The 20,322-nt window shown below is 39.1% G+C and overlaps 1 protein-coding gene across 8 annotated transcripts in view; it reads left to right on the top strand.

Annotated features, from left to right (window-relative positions):
• The window catches only part of LOC148802377 (ubiquitin C-terminal hydrolase 12-like), a 43,147-nt gene that overhangs the window by 5,435 nt on the left and 17,390 nt on the right, over window positions 1-20,322 (top strand). For 4 of the 8 annotated variants that reach the window (XR_016082588.1, XM_088898336.1, XM_088898337.1 and 1 more), the window contains exons 4-5: window positions 10,291-10,400; window positions 10,586-10,660. Coding sequence is in view for 4 of the 8 variants with exons in the window: in XM_088898336.1 (XP_088754462.1) it covers window positions 10,291-10,400; window positions 10,586-10,660 (185 nt within the window). In the remaining 4 variants the exon portion in view is untranslated. Of the gene's footprint in view, window positions 1-10,290; window positions 10,401-10,585; window positions 10,661-10,756; window positions 10,802-13,443; window positions 13,554-20,056; window positions 20,242-20,322 lie in introns of all 8 variants that reach the window. The other 4 variants (XR_016082592.1, XR_016082591.1, XR_016082590.1 and 1 more) reach the window with 3 other exon arrangements.

Here is a 20,322-nt window from a genome sequence, read left to right as displayed (position 1 = left end):
CTGATCCACAGCTGCAAGACATCAGGGAAAGGTGGAAAAGTGACCCTTCTCAGGTTCCGGGTTACCAAATTGTGGGGCTTGATCTTTTCTTCCAGGGTAGGTTTGTGGTTGCTCCAAATTCCACCCACAAAACCGAACTGCTAAGGTTGTTTCATGATTCCGCATTGGGAGGACATTCAGGGGTGCTAAGGACCCTAAAAAGACTCAGCAGCCACTACCATTGGGTAGGAATGCACAAGGATGTGCTGCACTATGTATCAGAATGCCCAACTTGCCAACAACAGAAATACTCCTCACAGTCACCCGCAGGCCTTCTACAACCCCTCAAGATTCCAGAGCAAGTGTGGGAAGACCTCTCCATGGATTTCATCACAGGACTACCTCGTTCTGCAAGAAAAGAGGTCATCATGGTAGTGGTTGACCGCCTCACCAAGTATAGCCATTTCTCTGCTTTGCCTCACCCTTACACTGCAGCGGTGGTGGCCGACATTTTCATACGGGACGTGGCGAAACTGCATGGAACACCAAGATCCATTGTCTCGGACCGTGACCCTGCCTTCCTAAGTTCATTTTGGAAGGAGTACTTTAGATTGCAAGGAACCCGACTACACCCATCCACCAGCTATCACCCGCAAACTGATGGATAGACTGAAGTCATTAATCGATGCTTAGAAGCCTACCTTAGATGCTTCATAGGGGAGAAGTCTAGACAATGGGCTCACTGGCTTCCGTGGGCAGAATACTGGTACAACTCAACTTATCAGTCAGCTGCAGGGATGACACCTTTCAAGGCCCTATATGGCAGAGAACCCCCTCCCATATTACCCTATGAATATGGGTCATCCAAGGTGGCAGAAGTAGAGACTCACCTACTGAAAAGAGACGAGATTCTTAGACTGCTCAAGGCCAATTTGACAAAGGCCCAACAACGAATAAAGATCAGCTATGACTCTCACCACCGCCCATTAGAGTTTCAAGTGGGTGATTTTGTCTACCTTAAACTCCAACCTTACCGCCAGGTCTCAGTGGTAAGGCGGGCTTGGCACAAGCTAGCTCCTAGGTATTATGGGCCCTACAAGGTGCTGGAAAGAGTGGGCCTTGTTGCTTACAGATTGGACCTCCCTACTACCTCGAAGCTTCATCTAGTGTTTCACATCTCTCTTCTCAAGAAGGCGGTGGGAAATCATACTCCTACCTCATCTAGCTTACCCCAATTCACTGAAGAAGGGGACATTTACACAGAGCCCATCAAAATTGTGGATTTTCGATGGGTCCGACGAGGTGGGCAGGTTGTACCAGAAGCCAAGGTAGAATGGGCCGGGCTGCCCCCAGAAGACGCCACTTGGGAACCTTATCTAAGGCTGAATGAGAGGTTCCCGAACCTAGACCTTGAGGGCAAGGTCAATGCTAAGGAGGGAGGAATTGTTGGGACCCAAATACCTTCCCCTAACCCAACACAGGGAGTGGAGCAGGCCACTACCCATCAGTAGTACTCAAGGAAGCAGAAAGGACAGGCGACAGAGCCTCAGGGACAGGCAACAGAGCCTCAGAATTAGTTACACATAGAGAGGGTGATTCTGTCGACAGAAGATATTCCCTCCATGATATTTCCCAGAGTTTGTTATCAGTTAGTTATTCTGCCAATCAGAGGATATTCCCTCTATGATTACACCTGTAGGCCAGATATATAAGGCCCTACTCTTTTAAAGAAGGAATGAATGAATATCCCCTGTTTTTCTCTTTCACTGCATCCCTCTTTTCCTACCTTCCCTTCTCTTCTTCCTCCCCATTTTCTGTTTCAGGAGGTTAAGCCACCCTCGAAGGGGCTTCCAAGGTGAGCGGTATCTCACCAAGTTGGTATCAGAGCAAGGTTGTAGACCAGCTATGCCGCAGACAAGATCCTCTACCATGGAAGACAGAGTCGACCAACTTGAGATTGGGTTCCACCAAGTACTGAACGAACTAGGGATCTCAAGGTGGTCATCTCTAACCTCGCCTCCCGACAACAGTCCGGCGAGACCAGTCAGCCAACAGGGGCCGATGTTGCATCCTGTTCGACCCAGAAGTTATAGTGACTTTTCATCTCCCGGAGCTGTCTCCAATCGAACTTCTAATCTGGTGTAATCAGTTCGACCCAGAAGTTACAGAGTCTTTTCATCTTCTAGCCCAGAAGTTGCACCTCTTGTCTGCTCGACTGTAGAGAGACTATTGTTTGAGGTTCGTAGAAGGAGTTATGGTTTACAGGGAGACTATCATCTGAAACTAAAAGAGGTACTATCATCCTTGTCTGTTCGGCTGCCTATTGTTTGATGAACTATTCGGCTGCCCTAGTGTTGAGTGACTGTATTCCTTAACAAAGTAATTGTATTCAACTCTTTTTTCTTGTTATTGTGGACTGTTGATTGTTTGTTCAGCCGATTGATTGTCTGCTCAATATTAATCTTATTGATTGACTATTCGGCTACCCTGTTGATCTCCTCGACTGGTTGGCTATCAGGCCTACTGATTAGGTCATTCAGACAGAGTGATGTACTGCAACTGCAGTGTTTTTTGTTTGATTCCTAAAAAAATCGTAGGCCATACAGACCTGTTCTTGTATTGCAACAGCAGTGTTCAGACTTGTTTCAGTGAAACCGTAGGTCAGAAGGACCTGTTTCAGTACTACAACAGCAGTGTTAAGTTTTTTGTTTGTTCTTAGTGAAACTGTAGGTCAGAAGGACCTGTTCTTGTACTGCAACAGCAGTGTTCTGTTTTTTGCTCTCAGTGAAACCGGAGGTCAGAAGGACCTATTTCTGCAATAGCCTTGTACGACTGTACTCTTTTGGTTGCTGTTTCGTTTTTATTCTGATATCATGGACAGTGAAGATTCAGCCACATCTGGAGTTTCCTCAATGCTGAATGGAATGGGTGGGGGTGACCTATCCTTCTATGGCTGTTGTCCCTCTTGATGGTTTAAATTACTTGGAGTGGTCAAGAGGGATCAAATTATACATCACTGCAAGGGGGAAGATAGGCTATATTAATGGGAGGATAAAAGAACCATCCTCTGGGAGTGCTGAATATGATAGATGGAATCAGGAGAACAATATTGTTATGTCCTGGCTCTTGGTTTCCATGCAACCTCAAATAAGGAAGAATTTCATGTGGGCTGAAACTGCAAATGAAATCTGGGAACAAGCAAAGTCTACATATTCAGAATTGCGACACTATACCAAAATTTATCAACTGCAGGCAGCATCTTCTACTTGTAGACAGGGGGAGAGGTGTTTATCGGTTTATTACTCTGACTTAACATCTATCTGGAAGGAGTTGGATCACTACCAGAGTGTGGATTGGAAGTGTGATGAGGATGCTAAGAAGTACAAGCAGCTTGTCTCCCAGCAAAGGGTGTTTGCATTCTTACATGGTCTGAATCCTATGTATGAATCTATCAGGGTTCAGATTCTCAGCTCTAAGGATCTCCCATCTGTTCAGGAAATCTATGCTCTTGTACAGTCTGAAGAAAGTAGGAAAAATTTGATGAACAACCCTGGTGGGAATGCTGTTGTGTTGGTTGCAAAAGGGGGTGTCTCTACTGGTGTGGGATCTTCTTCCCGGAAAGGAGATCTCCAGAAAAAAACAGAAGATAAGGACAAATTGTGGTGCACTCATTGCCAGAAACCCCGACACACCAAAGATACCTGTTGGGATCTTCATGGGAAACCAAAATGGGCTCAAGATCTGACTAAGAAGCAAGGTTCAGAGGTGAATAAGAAGTCCGGACAGCAAGGTACAAAGAAACATCACATGGCCAACATGGCTACTCGGGAGAATCAGCCCCCCATTTCTACTGTGACTCAGACACATCTCACTGGACCTGACCCGAGGGAGGACATTATGAATTCCTTCCGTGACCATTTAGAGCTCTATGGTAGAGCAATTCGTCAGATGGATGCTCCTCCCTCAACCTCATTTGCATCTACGTCAGGTAACCCTGCCACTGCTTTCCATGTTGCTTCTCACACCCCTGACTCTCCATGGATCATTGATTCTGGAGCGTCAAAACATATGACTGGTACGTCCTCTTACTTTCAAAATTATCACCCTCTTTCTGGAAGAGACAAGGTGAGAATAGCCGATGGATCATACACTTCCATAGCTGGTCAAGGAACTCTCTCTCTCTTCCTCTTGGTCTTACCCTTTCTGATGTCCTTCATGTTCCAAAATTTTCCATTAATTTGTTCTCTGCTAGTAGTGTTACTAATTCCTTGAATTGCTCAGTGACTTTTTTCCCTTCTCATTGTGTGATTCAGGATCTGACCTCAGGGAGGACGATTGGTAGGGGTCGTATGGCTGATGGACTTTACATGCTGGAGAATAAGATGACGGGGTTACCTGATATTGTAATCATTGTTGATCAGCAAGAAGAATATACAGCTCTTCGAGAATGCGTCACTTTGGGAATTCCAACAATTTGTTTAATCGATACAAATTATGACCCGGATCTCGCAGATATTTCAATTCCAGCGAATGATGACACTATAGCTTCAATCCGATTAATTCTTAACAAATTAATCTCTGCAATTTGTGAGGGTCGTTCTAGCTATATAAGAAATCGTTGATTAATAATAATAATAATAATAAGATAAATCAATTACTTTGGGAATTCCATAGATTTATTGAATCGGTTCTGGTCTTCATGTTACAGAGTCTATGAGTCAGTCTATGAGTCAGTCCTGTAAGAAAAAAGTCTATTTATGGCATTGTCATCTTGGTCATCTATCTTTTGAGTCTTTGAAAGTTGTATTCCCATAACTGTTTAAGTTAATGTCTATTTCTGATTTTTCTTGTCAAACGTGTCAGTTAAGTAAACATTGTAGAACTCATTTTCTTCAAAGAAATGGTAAATCTGAATCTCCTTTTCACATTGTTCATTCTTATGTATGGGGCCCTGTTACCTTACCATCTGAGAGCGGCTACAATTATTTCATTACCCTCTTTGATAATTATTCTAGATATACTTGGGTTTACCCGATGCGAACCAGGGAAGAAGTACCAAAAATCATTCAAGATTTCTAGCGGATGGTTTTCACTCAATTTCAAACTGAAATCCAAATTTTTCAATCAGACAATGCAAAAGAATTTTTTCATAGTGACCTCACGGAGTTTTTGCTTTGCGTGGTTCCCTTCACCGTAGCTCTTGTGCCTGTACGCCACAACAAAATGGTGTGGCTGAACGGAAGAACCGACATCTCCTTGAAGTGGCTCGGGGTTTTCTACTTCATATGAATGTTCCCAAACATTTTTGGCTTGAAGCCATTCTTTGTTCCACCTACCTTATAAACCGTATGCCCTCTCGTCGGTTAGAGTACAAAGCTCCACATCAACTTCTCTTTCCTAAGGCTCCTCTTCTTTCTATTCCTCCGCGTGTCTTTGGTTGCCGGTGTTTTGTACAAAATCAATCTCCCACTCGTGGGAAATTGGATTCTCGTGCTATCTCTTGCATATTTCTTGGTTACTCCTTCACTCAAAAGGGATATCGTTGTTTTGATCCTGTTTCTCGGAAATTCTCTGTTTCCATGGATGTTTCTTTCTTTGAAGATGGGCCTTTCTTTCCTGTTTCTCCTCAGGGGGAGTGTAGGCATGAGGAGAAACTGGTTCAGCTTCCTTCTCTTCCTGACCCTCCGCCTTTTCGTGTTTTTTCTTGTCGTCACAAAGGCCAACCAAATTCAAGAGCTGTAGAGAATCTGGAAGCTGTACCTCCAGTGCCACCAGACTCCTCGGGGGAGGATCATACTCAATAAGGTATTTTGGCTCCCAATGATGTCCTTGAATCTATTGAAAATGCTTCCTCTACTGCTAATGATCTTGACTGTCCTATTGCTCACAGGAAGGGTGTTAGATTATGCACCACTAAACATCCCATTTCCAATTTTGTCTCCTATGAGAACATTTCATCCTCATTCCGTGCTTTCCTTACCTCTATTGACAGTGTTCCTATCCCTAAGAATGTGGTAGAAGCTCTTTCAGTTGCTAAATGGATAAATGCCATGAAGGAAGAAATTAATGCCCTTCACAAAAATGGCACATGGGAACTTGTTGATCTTCCTAAGGGAAATGTTCCAGTTGGATGTAAATAGGTGTTCACAGTCAAGCATAAGGCTGATGGAACAGTGGAAAGGTATAAAGCTCGCTTAGTGGCAAAGGGATTTGTATGGAGTTGATTATGCAGAAACTTTTGCCCCCATTGCCAAGATGAACTCCATTAGAGTCCTTTTCTCTCTTGCGGCTAATCTGGATTGGGTTTTACACCAGCTTGACATCAAGAATGCATTCTTGAATGGTGACCTTGAAGAGGAAGTGTACATGATTCAACCTCCTGGTTTTCTAGCTCAAGGCAATGAATAGAAAGTGTGCAAGTTGAAGAAGTCCTTATACGGGCTAAAACAATCACCAAGAGCTTGGTTCAGCAAATTCCATGTGGCAGTTCAACAGAAAGGATACAGGCAATGTCAATCAGATCACACACTGTTCATGAAAAGAGGAGAAGGTAAAATTGCTGCTCTAATTGTATATGTGGATGACATAATTGTTACTGGTGTCTGGGATGATGAAATTCAGAGATTGAAACTTTTTCTTGCCACTCAGTTTGAAGTGAAGGATCTAGGACCTGCCAGATACTTCCTTGGAATTGAAGTCGCCCGATCAAAGAAGGGTATCTTCATTTCTCAAAGGAAATATGTCCTAGATTTACTTCAGGACACTGGGAAGATGGGGGTGAAACCAGTTGACTCTTCCATTGACCCAAACCATAAATTAGGTGACAGCCGTGGTGAACCTCTCAAGGATGTGAAACAGTTTCAGAGGCTTGTAGGGAGATTGTTATACCTTTTTATGACTCGCCCAGACATTGCATATGCTGTTGGTGTCCTCAATCAGTTCATGCATGCTCCTAGGTCTTCCCATCTTGAAGCAGTAGAGAGAATCCTCCGATATCTAAAGAAGTATTCGGGTACTGGTTTGTTATCTCAAAAGCACGGACATTTGAAAGTTGAAGTTTATACAGACGCAGATTGGGCTGGATCCCAAAGTGACAGAAAGTCTACCAGTGGCTACTGCACCTTTATAGGAGGGAACCTTGTTACATGGAGGAGTAAAAAGCAAAATGTGGTGGCTAGATCCAGTGCTGAAGCTGAATATCGTGCTATGGCCCACGGGGTTGCTGAAGGCATGTGGATAAAGAATTTGTTGGGGGAGTTGGATTTCCCAATGGCTAAACATATAACTCTATTTTGTGATAACAAAGCAGCTATAAGCATTGCTGCCAATCCGGTGCTACATGATAGAACAAAGCACATCGAAGTTGACAAGCATTTTATCAGAGAGAAAGTTATCACAGGCGAAGTGTGTACCCCCTATGTCACTTCTGAGAACCAGCTTGCAAACATCTTTACAAAGGGTTTAAACCTTTCCAGACATCATGATCTTTGTGACAAGTTGGGCATGATTGATATCTATGCTCCAACTTGAGGGTGAGTGTTGACAGTTGTTTGTGTACTCAGGTTTAGTACCACAAGGGTACTGTTGTAATTTCTCTCCTGTTTATATTGTACGACTAGGCCAGTATAAATAATAATGCTTTCACTCGCTAAGGAATATGGCAGCTAAGGAATGAGTTGTGGGTTGGCTGAAAAAGGGGAAGGAGTAATATGGCAGCTAAGGAATGAGTTCAGGCACGTCAAATAGATCCAAATAAGTGGATTAGGAGATCTGCAAACAGTATGGCTGATGGTTTAGCTAAACAAGGAATTCAAAGACAATCTGTGTTTTGGGTTGTTTTGTAAATATTGGGAGAGTTCTTCTTGGGCTTGTTGTCTCTGCCCGCAACTTCTTGTTGTATTTCTTTATTATAAAATTAATGAATCAATTTGTGTTGCTAATAAAAAAAGGGTTGCCTAGGTCCACAGATGAAGCTCAGCTGAACCTAAATGTGCCTTATTTGGCTTATTGTTATGTTATGATGAGTTAACCTTAGGTTTGATGTTTCAGTAGGTAATTTCTGTATTTAGTTATTATGCTTATAATTTAAACCAGTGTTTTAAAAGGCATGGGGCGTGCCTCTAGGCGAGGCGCTCCCAAAACACCCTGAGGTGTATGCCAGAGGTGCTGACACCTCTGAGCCATATGCCTCATGCACACCTCATATAAAAAGACAGAAAAAAAAGGAAAAAAGAAAAAAAAAAGGGAAAGGAAAAGAAAAGAAAGGGAAGGGAAGGGAAAGAAAAAGAAAGAATGAGAAAAGGAAAGGGAAGGGAAGAGAAGAGGAAAGAAAGTGGTTTGCCCTCGGCCCCTTTGGTTGGGGGGCGAAAGGGAAGGGAAGAAAAGATAAGAGGAAAGAAAGTGGTCCGCTCTCGACCCCTTTGGCTGGGGGGTTTCGCCCCCTAGGCCCCGCCTCGCCCCCCTTTTCAATGCAGCCCAATTTCGACAAGAACCCCCCCCCCCCCCCCCCTTCAACTAGTGCTATGCATTTTCATTAAAAATAAAGAAAATGAGATCCCCCTTCCTCTTTCTTCCTCTTCTTCCTCCTCACCCCCTCCTCTTAAGGAGGCTTAAGAGGTGTTACCTATTTCTTTCCTTTATTTTCCTTTATTTTTCCTCTTAAGGAGGCTTAAGAGGTGTTACCTCTTAAGGAGACTTTTCTTTCCTTTATTTTTCCTCTCATTGCCTAACCCTCTAATCCTTTTTTAAGTAGCCAATTTGTTTGCCTAAATTAGGTGTACCATAGGTGTTACCTATTTCTTATTTTTCATTTCTGCTGTATGATTTTATACAGTTCCTTCCACCCACTCTTGACCTATTTTCCTTTCCATTGCATTTGTCCATATTGGCTTGTCCTTTTGTGTTTCTTTCTTCCTTTTTCTGGTCTAGATTTTCCCTGTTTGTTTTTACATCTACTAACTTCAAAGTAATTTCTCCTTTCTCTTTCATTTTCACGCTTATTTGATATATACTGGTTCCTTGTGTCCGAGATGACCAAGAGTATTAAGGTTTTGCTTACAAGAAGGAGGTATTCCCTTATCTATTTTCTAGATTGATGACTGTCAAGAGGTGGATGTTTATCTTGAACCTGCAGGTTTTTCTCTTATGGATGAAATTGATTAATAAAGACACATATTTTGTCTTGATTTTGTAGAGATTTATTTTTGGTTTGAAATAAGTATTGACTTGCCCTGCACCTGAGTGTTGGTTGAAGGAGATTTTGCTATCTCTGATTATATTTTTTAACAATTCTTTTCGTAGTTGCTATCCCATAATATTCTTCACTATTTTCTAGAAGTTTTGACTTATGGGCATGCACATGCATGCCTATGCTTTATATACAAAAACGTGTACATGTGCATCAGATGTTCTTTTTTAGATTTAATCTCAGTTCTTGTGATGAAAACTGAAAGAGAACTTTATTGAAAGATAAAAAGGCGATGTGCTTTAATCTTAGTTCCTTGAAATTAGTGTAGCCAATGGCTAACATAATTATCAAAAAGAAAAAATGCATCTTGCTAACACGTAGGTGCTTTTTCACTGTCAAGGTGATCCATCTACAAGGCGGCCAGAATTCAACTTCTTGTAGGAGAAGGTTGCCTCTTTGAGGTCTACACCTAGAACTATGGCTTCCGCCTTTGATCTTTCTGTTGTTGTTGCATTTAATAAATTCTTTTTGTTTTTGATGAAGAAAGATTTTTTCCTAATAGAATATAATATAGTCAAAATTCTGGAGAGTTGGCTGCCTAAAGGAATTACATTGCTAGAAACTTGAATAGAATCTAAGTTCCTCTTTTACTTGACTTAGAAAGTTACCTTAACTTTGACCTTACAGTGTCATGGATGCTTATGGGAGTCCATAGAATGGTGGCTGGTCTGTGATAGAAATAACAGGAAAGCCCAAAACTTGATTTTCTGCAATCTTTTTACCCAAAAGATGTTTGTTTTCTCTCTGCTTTCTGTATTTCTGCTTTGAATGCTACAACTGTTTTCATCATCTTTCCTGGTGAGATAAATTACACAATCTCTTGAAATGTCTTTTTAATCACTTTCTACTTGTTATCTCTGTTTTGTATTTGATTTCTACTTGTATTTAGTGACAGGTTTTATTTTTCTTTCGTTTTCTCTGATTATATCATTCCTTTCTTTGTAGTTTGGGGTGTAAGATGATTTTTCCCTTAAGCAAAAACACTTTCACAATTATACTTTTTGTATAGTATATGATTCTGTTGAGAATAGGTTTAATTCCCGGAATTGCTTTGTTTGGTTTAGATAAATGACCGTTATGAGTTCCCTCTGGAACTAGACCTCGATAGAGAGAATGGAAAATACCTGTCACCTGAAGCCGATCGAAGAGTTTGCAACCTTTACACGCTCCACAGGTACCTTCATGATGCTTCCCCTACAATACTAGTTCTCAGAGGAGTAATTTATATAATTTAAGTTGGGATGGGTTGGCGAAGTATGATACCTTTGACTAAGAGAGGAATATATATTTGTATATATTTGTGTTTATGTCAATTTTTTATTTTGTTATGTTCAGGTTCTTACTTTTGTTTGTTTGCAGTGTTTTGGTTCACAGTGGTGGGGTGCATGGTGGACATTATTATGCTTTTATCAGGCCCACTCTCTCTGATCAGTGGTAGGTATAGCTAGAGCTTTTTCACTGAATATTTTTGTTTGGCTGTTGTTAACTTTGGGTAAAATTGCTGGTTAATCAAAAATTTACTTCTAACAGCCTGTGGTATGGGTGAAACTTCCAATGAACTACAATTAAGCAAGTGTAAGTGCCTCTATGCCTGTGTTGAAACTACTGTTTAGCATTGAGAATCAAAACTTGAGATTTGTCTTTATGATTAATTTTTAATAATTAGATTCCTCTACAAGGATTGGGACGACATTATTAGGATCTATTAGTATATATTAAAACAAAGAAGGCCTCTCCCTTATCTCTTTACCCAATTGAGGCTTCTCCTTGCTCCTTAAAATACCATTCCTTACACTCTCAACTTGCCACTACAGCACCCCTGTTTTCCTAAAATCTCTTTCACTCTCACGTTTCCAATCACCTAAATCATCTCCTCTCCTGAAAATTTCTAAACCATCTCCCTACCTAATTTCTATTTATTTCCATCTCTATCTCTATCCACCTTGCAAAATACATGCACTTAATTTCTCATCAATGTATTAAAATATTAACGTTTATGTTAAAACTTTTTTGGAAGAAAGTTTAGGAAAGTTTGAGTCAAAATTTAAATATTGAAATAAGATGAGTAAAACATATCTAAAATAATAATAAGGGAAAAATATATAATGCAATAAGACAAATAATAAAAGTAAGGTAAAAAATTAATAATTAATTAAAAATCTTATCATAATTATAAAAATTACAATTTCAAAATTAAATACAGTCAATTAATTAATTAGAATTGATAATTTATTACTTAATTAATTATGGTTAATTAATTAATGTTAAAAAAATACTTTTAATATAAGTAATTATAGTTAATTATTTACTAAACTTTCCGAAAAAGTACTTTAGTTTTAAATTACCATATTTAATGAATTACTTAAATTATAGCTATTGTTATTTTTATTTCTGTAAAATAATTTTATAAAATAATAGTAATTATAATTAAATTATTACTGATAACTAACTTAAATTATTAATTAAGTATAAATGTAATTAATAATTATGATAATTATTATTGAAAATTACCATAATTTTTGTAAATTTTGATACTTAATTAGTTCTGAACTGTTTGAAAAAGTAATTTAATACTTAATAGTATAAATATAATTAATAATTATGATAATTATTTTTGAAAATTACCATAATTTGTGTAAATTTTGATACTTAATTAGTTATTGAACTGTTTGAAAAAGTAATTTAATAGTAAATTACCATATTTAATGAATTATTTAAGTAAAATATCAGTAATGAAAATAATGGTAAAATACAATTAAAAGACTATGATATGGGTTGTTTTGGTATCAGGCTGAACCCTATAGAGTTGGGTGGGTTGGCATGGGTTTGTCTCAACCCTAACTCATCCCTCCCCTGCTTCCACTGAAGCCTAACCCAACCTGACTCAATACTATGCTGGTTTTTGGATTGAACCTGCCCTGGTCTACAGGGTACAACTTGATACGACCCAACCCGTCTCACAGTCTTTCAATTATTTTTTGTGATACATTTTGGAAACTCAAGAGTCATAATTTAAGTTGGAAGTTGGTTAATGGGTTCTAGGGTACCACTTCTCAAAAGTGGAAGAACAAAAAAGCTCAAAAGCAAATAGTGAAATAAAGCGTATACTTTAAGGTTAGGGGGTAGAAGTCAGACCGAATTACAAGAATACCCTTTATATGTGTAGGGGTATTATGATCCGATGGGTGGGGGTTAGCCAAATCTGAACTCGATATGGGTTAATTAATCAAAACCCTAACCTAACCTCACACTTTTTTAAAACAAATATTGAAAGAAATCATAAACTTTAAGGTTAGGGGTTTGAAGTCTGTAATCTAATCTTACACTAGATTTGGGTTAAAACAAGCATTGATAGAAATCATAAACTTTAAGGTTAGGGGTTTGATGTCAAACCAAATTACAAAAATACCCTTTATGTGTAAGGTTATTATTGCTCGATGGGTCAGGTCAGCCAAACCTACATCCAATTTGGGTCAAATAATCAAAACTTTAACTTGACCATCTATGGGTGATTCAAATTGAATTTACCATTTAAGTGGACCCACTGAGATCCCTATACGAGATTAGCTACTCTCACTAGGGTTTCAATTTGGATTGTGGTTGGAACAACTAAACATTACTCAAAAATATAATACTTGGGTTGAATTGAGTTGGTTGAATTAGAAATGTTAGAAAGCTCTTTCTACTTCAGTTTTGCGTGGCATGGTCCGTGCATTGCACGGGTCCCAACTTGTACACTTGAGTATATCCTATTAAATAAAAGGGCAGACTAGAGAGCTACACAAGTCCCTCTCTTCTTTAGATGGGAAGGACAACTTTAAATCAGCACTTCTGTGATCCCTCATTTAGTTGGGGGAGATGTTTATTCTAGTAAGAGGTGTGTGGAATGGTTAAATTACAACCCCTTCCCAGTTTATAAAAGGTCTCTTATGCTTCCTAATACTACCAAGGAAAATGAATGTTGAAGTGTCCCCAGAAAGAGAAACAAAGAGTGAGTGAAATATTGAGAGAGAAAGAAGAGAAGAGGAACTCCCAAAATCTTGTGAGATTTCTACGAGGAGAAGAGACATTAACTGATATGAAGCATCACAGGTAGGGAAAAAAGAAAAATAAAAGCCTTCCTTTTAATACATCTGTTGTTATCTTCCATTTTCCCCTAAGCATAAAATTCCTGGTTTCTCATCACCTTTTCTCTCGAATAAACTGTCTATGGTTAGGTTATTTAAATCTGGCGGATCGCAGTTCCCTACGAGAGATGAAAAATATATGTAGGAGTTACCCAACTGTATATGTCCCTTGTATTCAACCTGGCTGATTGCTGTCTCCTGTAAGTTAAAGCTTTATATATAGGGTAACATAAATGTTTTACAGCCCAATAAATAATGGGACTTATTGTGATATCTACAAGTGAAGTTTATTAATTAAAATATTTCTGCTATACCTTTTTTCTTTCCCAAAGAAAAACTCTGGGAGATATTTGAAAAGGAAATGAAATCAGTATACTTACTAGAAGAATTCTGCAATACTGAAATTAAGTTCTCTGGCCTTGTTTTGTTTGTTTCTTTAAGTTAGCAAGGGTTTTCTCTGCCTCTCCATGGAGATGTAATCAAGGGAAGTACGAAACCATCTACATGATACCCTGAATTAGGGATGATCATGGCTGAACCTGTGCCTTTGCCTGACCTGAACCCTAGGCTGGGTTCCGGCCTACAATTTTTGTTTTGTTTGGGTAATGTGGGAAGAGGGAAAGAAACTTTAAATATAATACACGAGTATACTCACCTTCCATTCTGCTCAGTGCCATACCCATTGCTAAGTTAGAGGGCTTAAATCATATCTTACTACAACCCATGTCCTTTTCGATCTGCCCCTAGCTCTAAGGGTCCCTTCAACTTGTAACAGATCACTTCTTATGGGTGCTGTAGATGGTCTTCTGTGCATTTGAATGAACCATTTTAGTCTACTATTTTTCATTTTTATCACCTATAGGAACTACACTTTAGTTCTTTTCAATGACTTCATCTCTGACCTTGTCCTTTTTGTTTTATCCACTCATCCATCTCAACATTAACACTATCACAATCATTTTTTGGACATGTTTCTTTAGTGTCCTGCATTTCTGGCCTTACAACTGTTTAGCTGAGTGGTATCCTACCCATTGCAAGAGACTCTTGATTGACCTTTTGGCTTGTCCATCCTTCTGTAGATTTATGTGTTATACTTAATATCATATAAAATGTAATATATAGCACATACCAGTGATTTAAAAGGCACGCCTCAGGCGCACATGCGAGGTGCATTTTAGGGTATGCACCTCACCTAGGTCCTAGGTGCAACCCTTTCAAAAGGCACATGCCTGGTGCACCTGATGTGCCCTGTGCCTCAGGCCAGGCATGTGTGTTTTGAAAATTGGACGTTTTTTTTTTTTTTTTTTTTTTTTGCTTTTCTGAACCTAACGGCTGGGCTGAGGGCTCTCCCCCGGATCCTTGTGCCACGCTTCGATAACCCCTTATTTGGTAATGTTGTTCATTTATTCGTCCATCGTCCTACTAAAATATCTCCTCAAAAAGCAATTAAAATTGTAAAATCCTTATTTTTTGTGTGAGAACTAAGAATGTAAGACCCTAACATGGACTTGTTTGTCTTGCTTCGAGGGGCATGACACAAAGGCAGCTCGTAGAATCAGGAATGCAATATGTTTTACATCACATTAGCTACTTGAAGTAATGCAATTGAGGAAAAAAAGAGATTGTGGGTTTTACATACTTGAAAATGTTTTAGATGTTTGATTTTATTTTTAAATTCTCATTTGAATACGCTTTACATGTTATGTTTATGTATTTTTAATAGGTATTTTAAAACAATTTTTTTAAATGTAGGTTTATATTTTTTATTAGTATCATGTTTAATATTTTTTGTATTTTTGCGCCTTTCTTCAAAAAGGCATTCGCCTTGGGTGCAAATTGGCCCCTGCACCTTTTTTGTGCCTTGCGCTTTTAAAACACCAGCACTAACCTGCATACACACATTCTGGCCAGGCTAGAAATCATCACCCCTCTCTTGTATGGTCCTTATCTTAAACAATAAAACTCAATTATTTAATTGAGTGAATTATGTTGTATGAGAATCCTATTCCATCTTTATAAAAACGACATGTGTGTGTGTTTGCCGGGGGGGGGGGGTGCTTAAACTGGATATTGTAAGTTGTTCTCGACCAGGTAAACAAGTTTCTCCATCATGATTCTGTTCACATTCCTCAATATTGCTTGTTACAATGTTTGGAATTTCTTTGACTACGAATAATAAAGGGAGAAATAGGGAAGAGGCTAAATTGGAGAGACCACATGACAAATTTCTATTTGTTAATCATAACCTAATGGTCGTCTGGCATTTATATCACATGCTGTTTACATGTAGGGGCCACATCTTGACCCTGATCCTTAATTAGTTGCTATAATTTATTTATAAGAATGGGAGGTAAATAAGAGGATTTGTTTAAATGTGGTGTGTTGGCTGCATACCCATACATATGATATTTCTAATATGATATCAACTAACAATGGTGCCTTTATTTGTGCACCCAATACAAAAGAAGTTAAAGACGAAAATCCCTTAGAATACATTGTATTCAACACTCCCCTTCAAGCTAAGCAAGATATCTATCATGCCTAGCTTGCTTAAATTACTATCAAACTTTTGTTTGTGGTCTCCCTTCACGAGACAATCATCAAGTTGGTCTCTTGATCTCACAAAGGGTAGCAAATCTTTCAATTGGCTATCTTCTCTTTGATGAAATGTCTATTTACTTCAATATGCTTTGCATGGCCATTTTGACAAGATTATGAGCAATGTTTATAGCTGCTTGATTTTCATTGTAAAGTCTCATTGGAGTATCTATTTGAATTCCCATATCTGTCAATAAGGTCTTTAACCAAAGCAACTCATATACCCACTCCATTAGCCATTGCCTTGCACTCTGCCTCTGCACTAGCATGAGCAACAACTGACTGCTTCTTACTTCTCCAGGAAACCACATTGCCTCATAGTAAAGTACAATAGCTGGATGTAGATCTCTTGTCATCAACAGATCTTGCCAATTTGCATTTGTATAATCCTCAACCTTCAGATTTCTATGGTTGGAATATAACATCCCTTTACTAGGACATTTCTTCAAACATACAATAATCTTGTTGACAACTTGCATGTGAGAGGTCCTTGGCTGATGCTTATATTGGCTTATTAGACCAACTGCATGGGATATGTCAGGTCTAGTCAAGTAAAGGAAAAGGAGCCGACCAACTAATCTTTGATAAACCCCTATTAAGGAGAATATCTCCAATAGTAGCACTCAACTTGTAATTAGGACCAATTGGGGTTTTAGTAGGCTTGCACCTTAATTTCTCAACTCATGGAGTAGATCCAGATTATAGTTTCTTTGAAAAATGAAAATTCCTTTCTTTGATCTTGCAACTTCATTCCCAAGAAAACATTTAAGATCTCACCAAGATCCTTAATTTCAAATTTAGAAACAAGGATCACTAATATCCGTTTTTTTTTATCCTTAATTTCAACTCCAATCCCAATAGAAATAATATTGTTAAAATAATGTTAAAATAATTTAGTTGTTGATGTTAGGGCCTGTTTGGCTAATTAAAGTGTATTTATTTCATTTTTTTCCTGTTATGTCTGTTATTGTACTCTGGGGCACAAGGATCTTTTCCCTTGTTATTTCTGCCGCCCTATATATATATTAAAATAAAGGCTGGTGCCGCCAGCACTGTTACATTGCAAAACCCTTCTTTCTTCCTTCCTCTCTTCTCTTCTCTTCTTCTCCTCTTCTCTTCTCTCCTCTTCCTCTTAGTTCTAGCCGGCTACACTATCAAGAAATATCATCAACATGCAGGATAAACATAGAGACACGTGCATTGACTCTTCCTATGAATAGAGTACGGTCAGCTTGAGATTGTGAAATTTCAAAATAGCCCTTTTAAATCTATCAAACCAGACTCAAGGAGACTATTTGTGTCCATATAGAGCCTTCCGTAGATGACAAACTTTCCCTTCATTGTTATTGAGGAAGACATTCTTTACATCTATCTGACATAGAGGCCAAGAGTAGTGGGCAGATAGAGACGTAATCACCTTGATAAAATGTCTTAATCATAGGAGCAAATGTCTCCTGTTAGTCTATGCCATAAGTTTGGGTATACCCCTTCGCCACCAAACAAGCATTGTATCTATCAATTGAACTATCAACCTTGTGTTTAATAGTGTATACCCATCTGCACCCAATAGGAATCTTGTCCTTGGGAACGTAAACAAAACGAGTAGAAATAGAATAAATAACAGAAATATAGACATAATAGGAGGGTGAGAGAGCATCGTAGGAAATAATAATGGGGTAATTGGTTTTGTATTCCCGCTTACCTTTCCGGATGGCATAGGAAGAACAAGATCAGATTTTGAGACACTAGATTCAATAGTAGATGCGTTTAGATTGTGTTGGACACTCAACATGAAGGGTCGCCTTCTTACTGTGCCTGATAAAAAACTACTGCCAAGTAGGAGAAGTAGATGGACAGGTAGAAATTGGAGCAGGAACAAGGAAGCAAAAGGGAGTCTGGTATTCACTATACCCTCCCCTTGAAGAGAAGGATGCGATGATTGGAAGAAAGGAAAGGACTCAAGGAAGGTAACATCCTTAATACATCTCGTTTCAAAATGAGGTTTCTCATTCTAGAATGTGGACTGAAACATCTTCTATCCCTTATGAACATTAAAATAACCAAGGAAGATACACTTGATGGACTTAGATCAAACTTATGTCTAGAAGGATTAATATCATGAACAAAGCGACGAATACAATCAAAGACCTTTAGGGGTAAATTAAACATTGATTCATCAGGGAAAAGGAGTTAGTGAGGAGACTGAAGATTTGATGTTCTTGATGGAAGTCATTTATAAGATACATTGCAGTCTCAACATATCTCGATAAATGAGTGGGAATATGCATCTGGAATAATAGTCCTTGCGCCACCTCAACTACATGTCTGTTCTTCCATTTAGCAACCCCATTGTGTTGAGGGGTATGGAGCACACGATCTTTGATGAATAATTCCCTTCTCGTCAAGAAACACTCATAAATGTTTTTCAAAATACTCTTGAGCATTGCCAGATCTAATGATTTTAACTCTTTTCTCAAACTGTTTCTGCCCCATATTCAGAAAATTCTGAAAATTGTACCTCATCCCAATTCTTAATCAAATACAACCACATATGCCAAATAAACTCATCAATGATAATCAAGAAATGCTTATATTCACCCATGCAGGGAATAGTATATGGGCCCCAAACATCAGTATGTAGTATCAAAGAAAATGCAACATTGCTTCTGTTACTCATGGAATATGTGGTTGTATATTGCTTTGACAAATTATAGACTTCACATTGGAAATTCAAGTTTGACACAATTAAACAATTTTGGAAACAAAAGTTTCATGGAACCAAAAGACATAGGGCAAGACGACAATGCCATAATTCTAAAAGACCCAAAATTTCATTAGGATGGGACTCAATCTGACACAACAATCCTTGTTCAGATGTGTGATAAAAAGGATAGACTCCATCAGCCTCATGTCCACTTCCAATCATCCTCCCTGTGTTCAGGTCCCTAGAAGATACAATGAGTAGGAAAGGTCATAGAACAATTATGGGATTTTGTAAAGGAACAAATAGATAATAGGTTTTTATGTAACTGAGGTACATTAAGGATAGAGTCCAAGGTGAGGTTGTTGGTAAGTGTGGCTTCACCTAGACCGGAAATTGGAGTTTGAGATCCATTAGCTACTGTAATTTTACTCTTCCTTGGAGCTATATGAGGTGAAGGAAGAAGACATACCAGTCATGTGGACACTTAGCCCTAGGGTCTACAATCCAAGAGTTGTTAGAGGAGAAACAAGCAAGTGCAGTACCTGTCTTAGCACTAGAATGACTGGTATGTTGGGATGAGGAAAAGAGAATTCACTTGGTCAGTTGGGACCAAGTATGTTCCCAAAGGAAAAAGGAGGTTTGGGGGATTAGAAAGCTGAAATTATTTAATGAAGCCCTCCTAGGTAAATGGATCTGGACTCCATTATCCCTTGCTGAGTAGAAGTCTGATAGAGGGGACCGGTAGCAGCTAAATATGACACTGGTAGAGGGGACTGGGTAATCAGTTCTAATGTCACTTCCTTAGGGTTCTCTCTTTGGAAGAAGATCATGGACATTTATGCCTTGCTGAGTAGAGGTCTGGCTCTGAAGTTGGGAATGGGCAGCGATTAAGCTTTTGGAAGGACAAGTGGTGTACTGAAAGGCCATTGGCAGAGATGTTCCCCCAATTGTTTCTTCTTGCAGACAATCAGGAAGCATTTGGAGTCCCATGTTCAGAAGAAATTTTGGGAAATCAATCAAGTGAGGGAGCTGTTTGAGCTGATATTCAATCAGGACATAAACTTGCTTGAAGAAGACAGCTGGAGCTGGAACTGGAGTGCAGATGGAATATTTTCAGTGAGGTCCTTTGCAGAAACTTGTTAGAGGGAGACGGACCTGAACTTCCTGCTGCTATTATTTGGAAGTCGATAGCCCCCACCAAAAGTAAATGCTTTAGTTTGGGCGACTGTCTTGGATAGTAGATGCCTAACCACGAAGAGCCTGGTGAGAAGAGGAATGCAGGTTCAAGAGTTACATTGTGTTATGTGGTCAACAGGATGAGGAAAGTAACCATTTGTTTTTACACTGTTCTGTTTCTGTTTGTTTATGGAGACACTTCTTAACTTCTGTGGGTTTATCCAGGGCCATGCCAAGTACAATGTTGGATCTGCTATGGTGTTGGAATCTCAAAGTTCTATCCAAGTTGGCTAAAAGTGTACGGAGAACTTTTCCTGCAGCTGTGATCAGCACCATCTGGGCGGAAAGAAGCAACAGATTATTCCAGAACAAGGCAAAAGATGTAGACAGTCATATTTCCATTTCCTTTGGTAAGTTGGTGTCTTGGATTGCATCTGTAAAAGGTCTCCAAACCAGGGTGTTTGGAGCCCTTCTGAGCTCTAGAAGCCTTC

The sequence above is a fragment of the Nelumbo nucifera genome, chromosome 2 (genome assembly GCF_055504915.1).
Source record: "Nelumbo nucifera cultivar China Antique chromosome 2, China Antique-T2T, whole genome shotgun sequence".
NCBI lineage: Eukaryota > Viridiplantae > Streptophyta > Magnoliopsida > Proteales > Nelumbonaceae > Nelumbo > Nelumbo nucifera.
The sequence above is the reverse complement of the archived record's forward strand: the minus strand, read 5'-3'. Positions and strand labels throughout refer to the sequence as shown.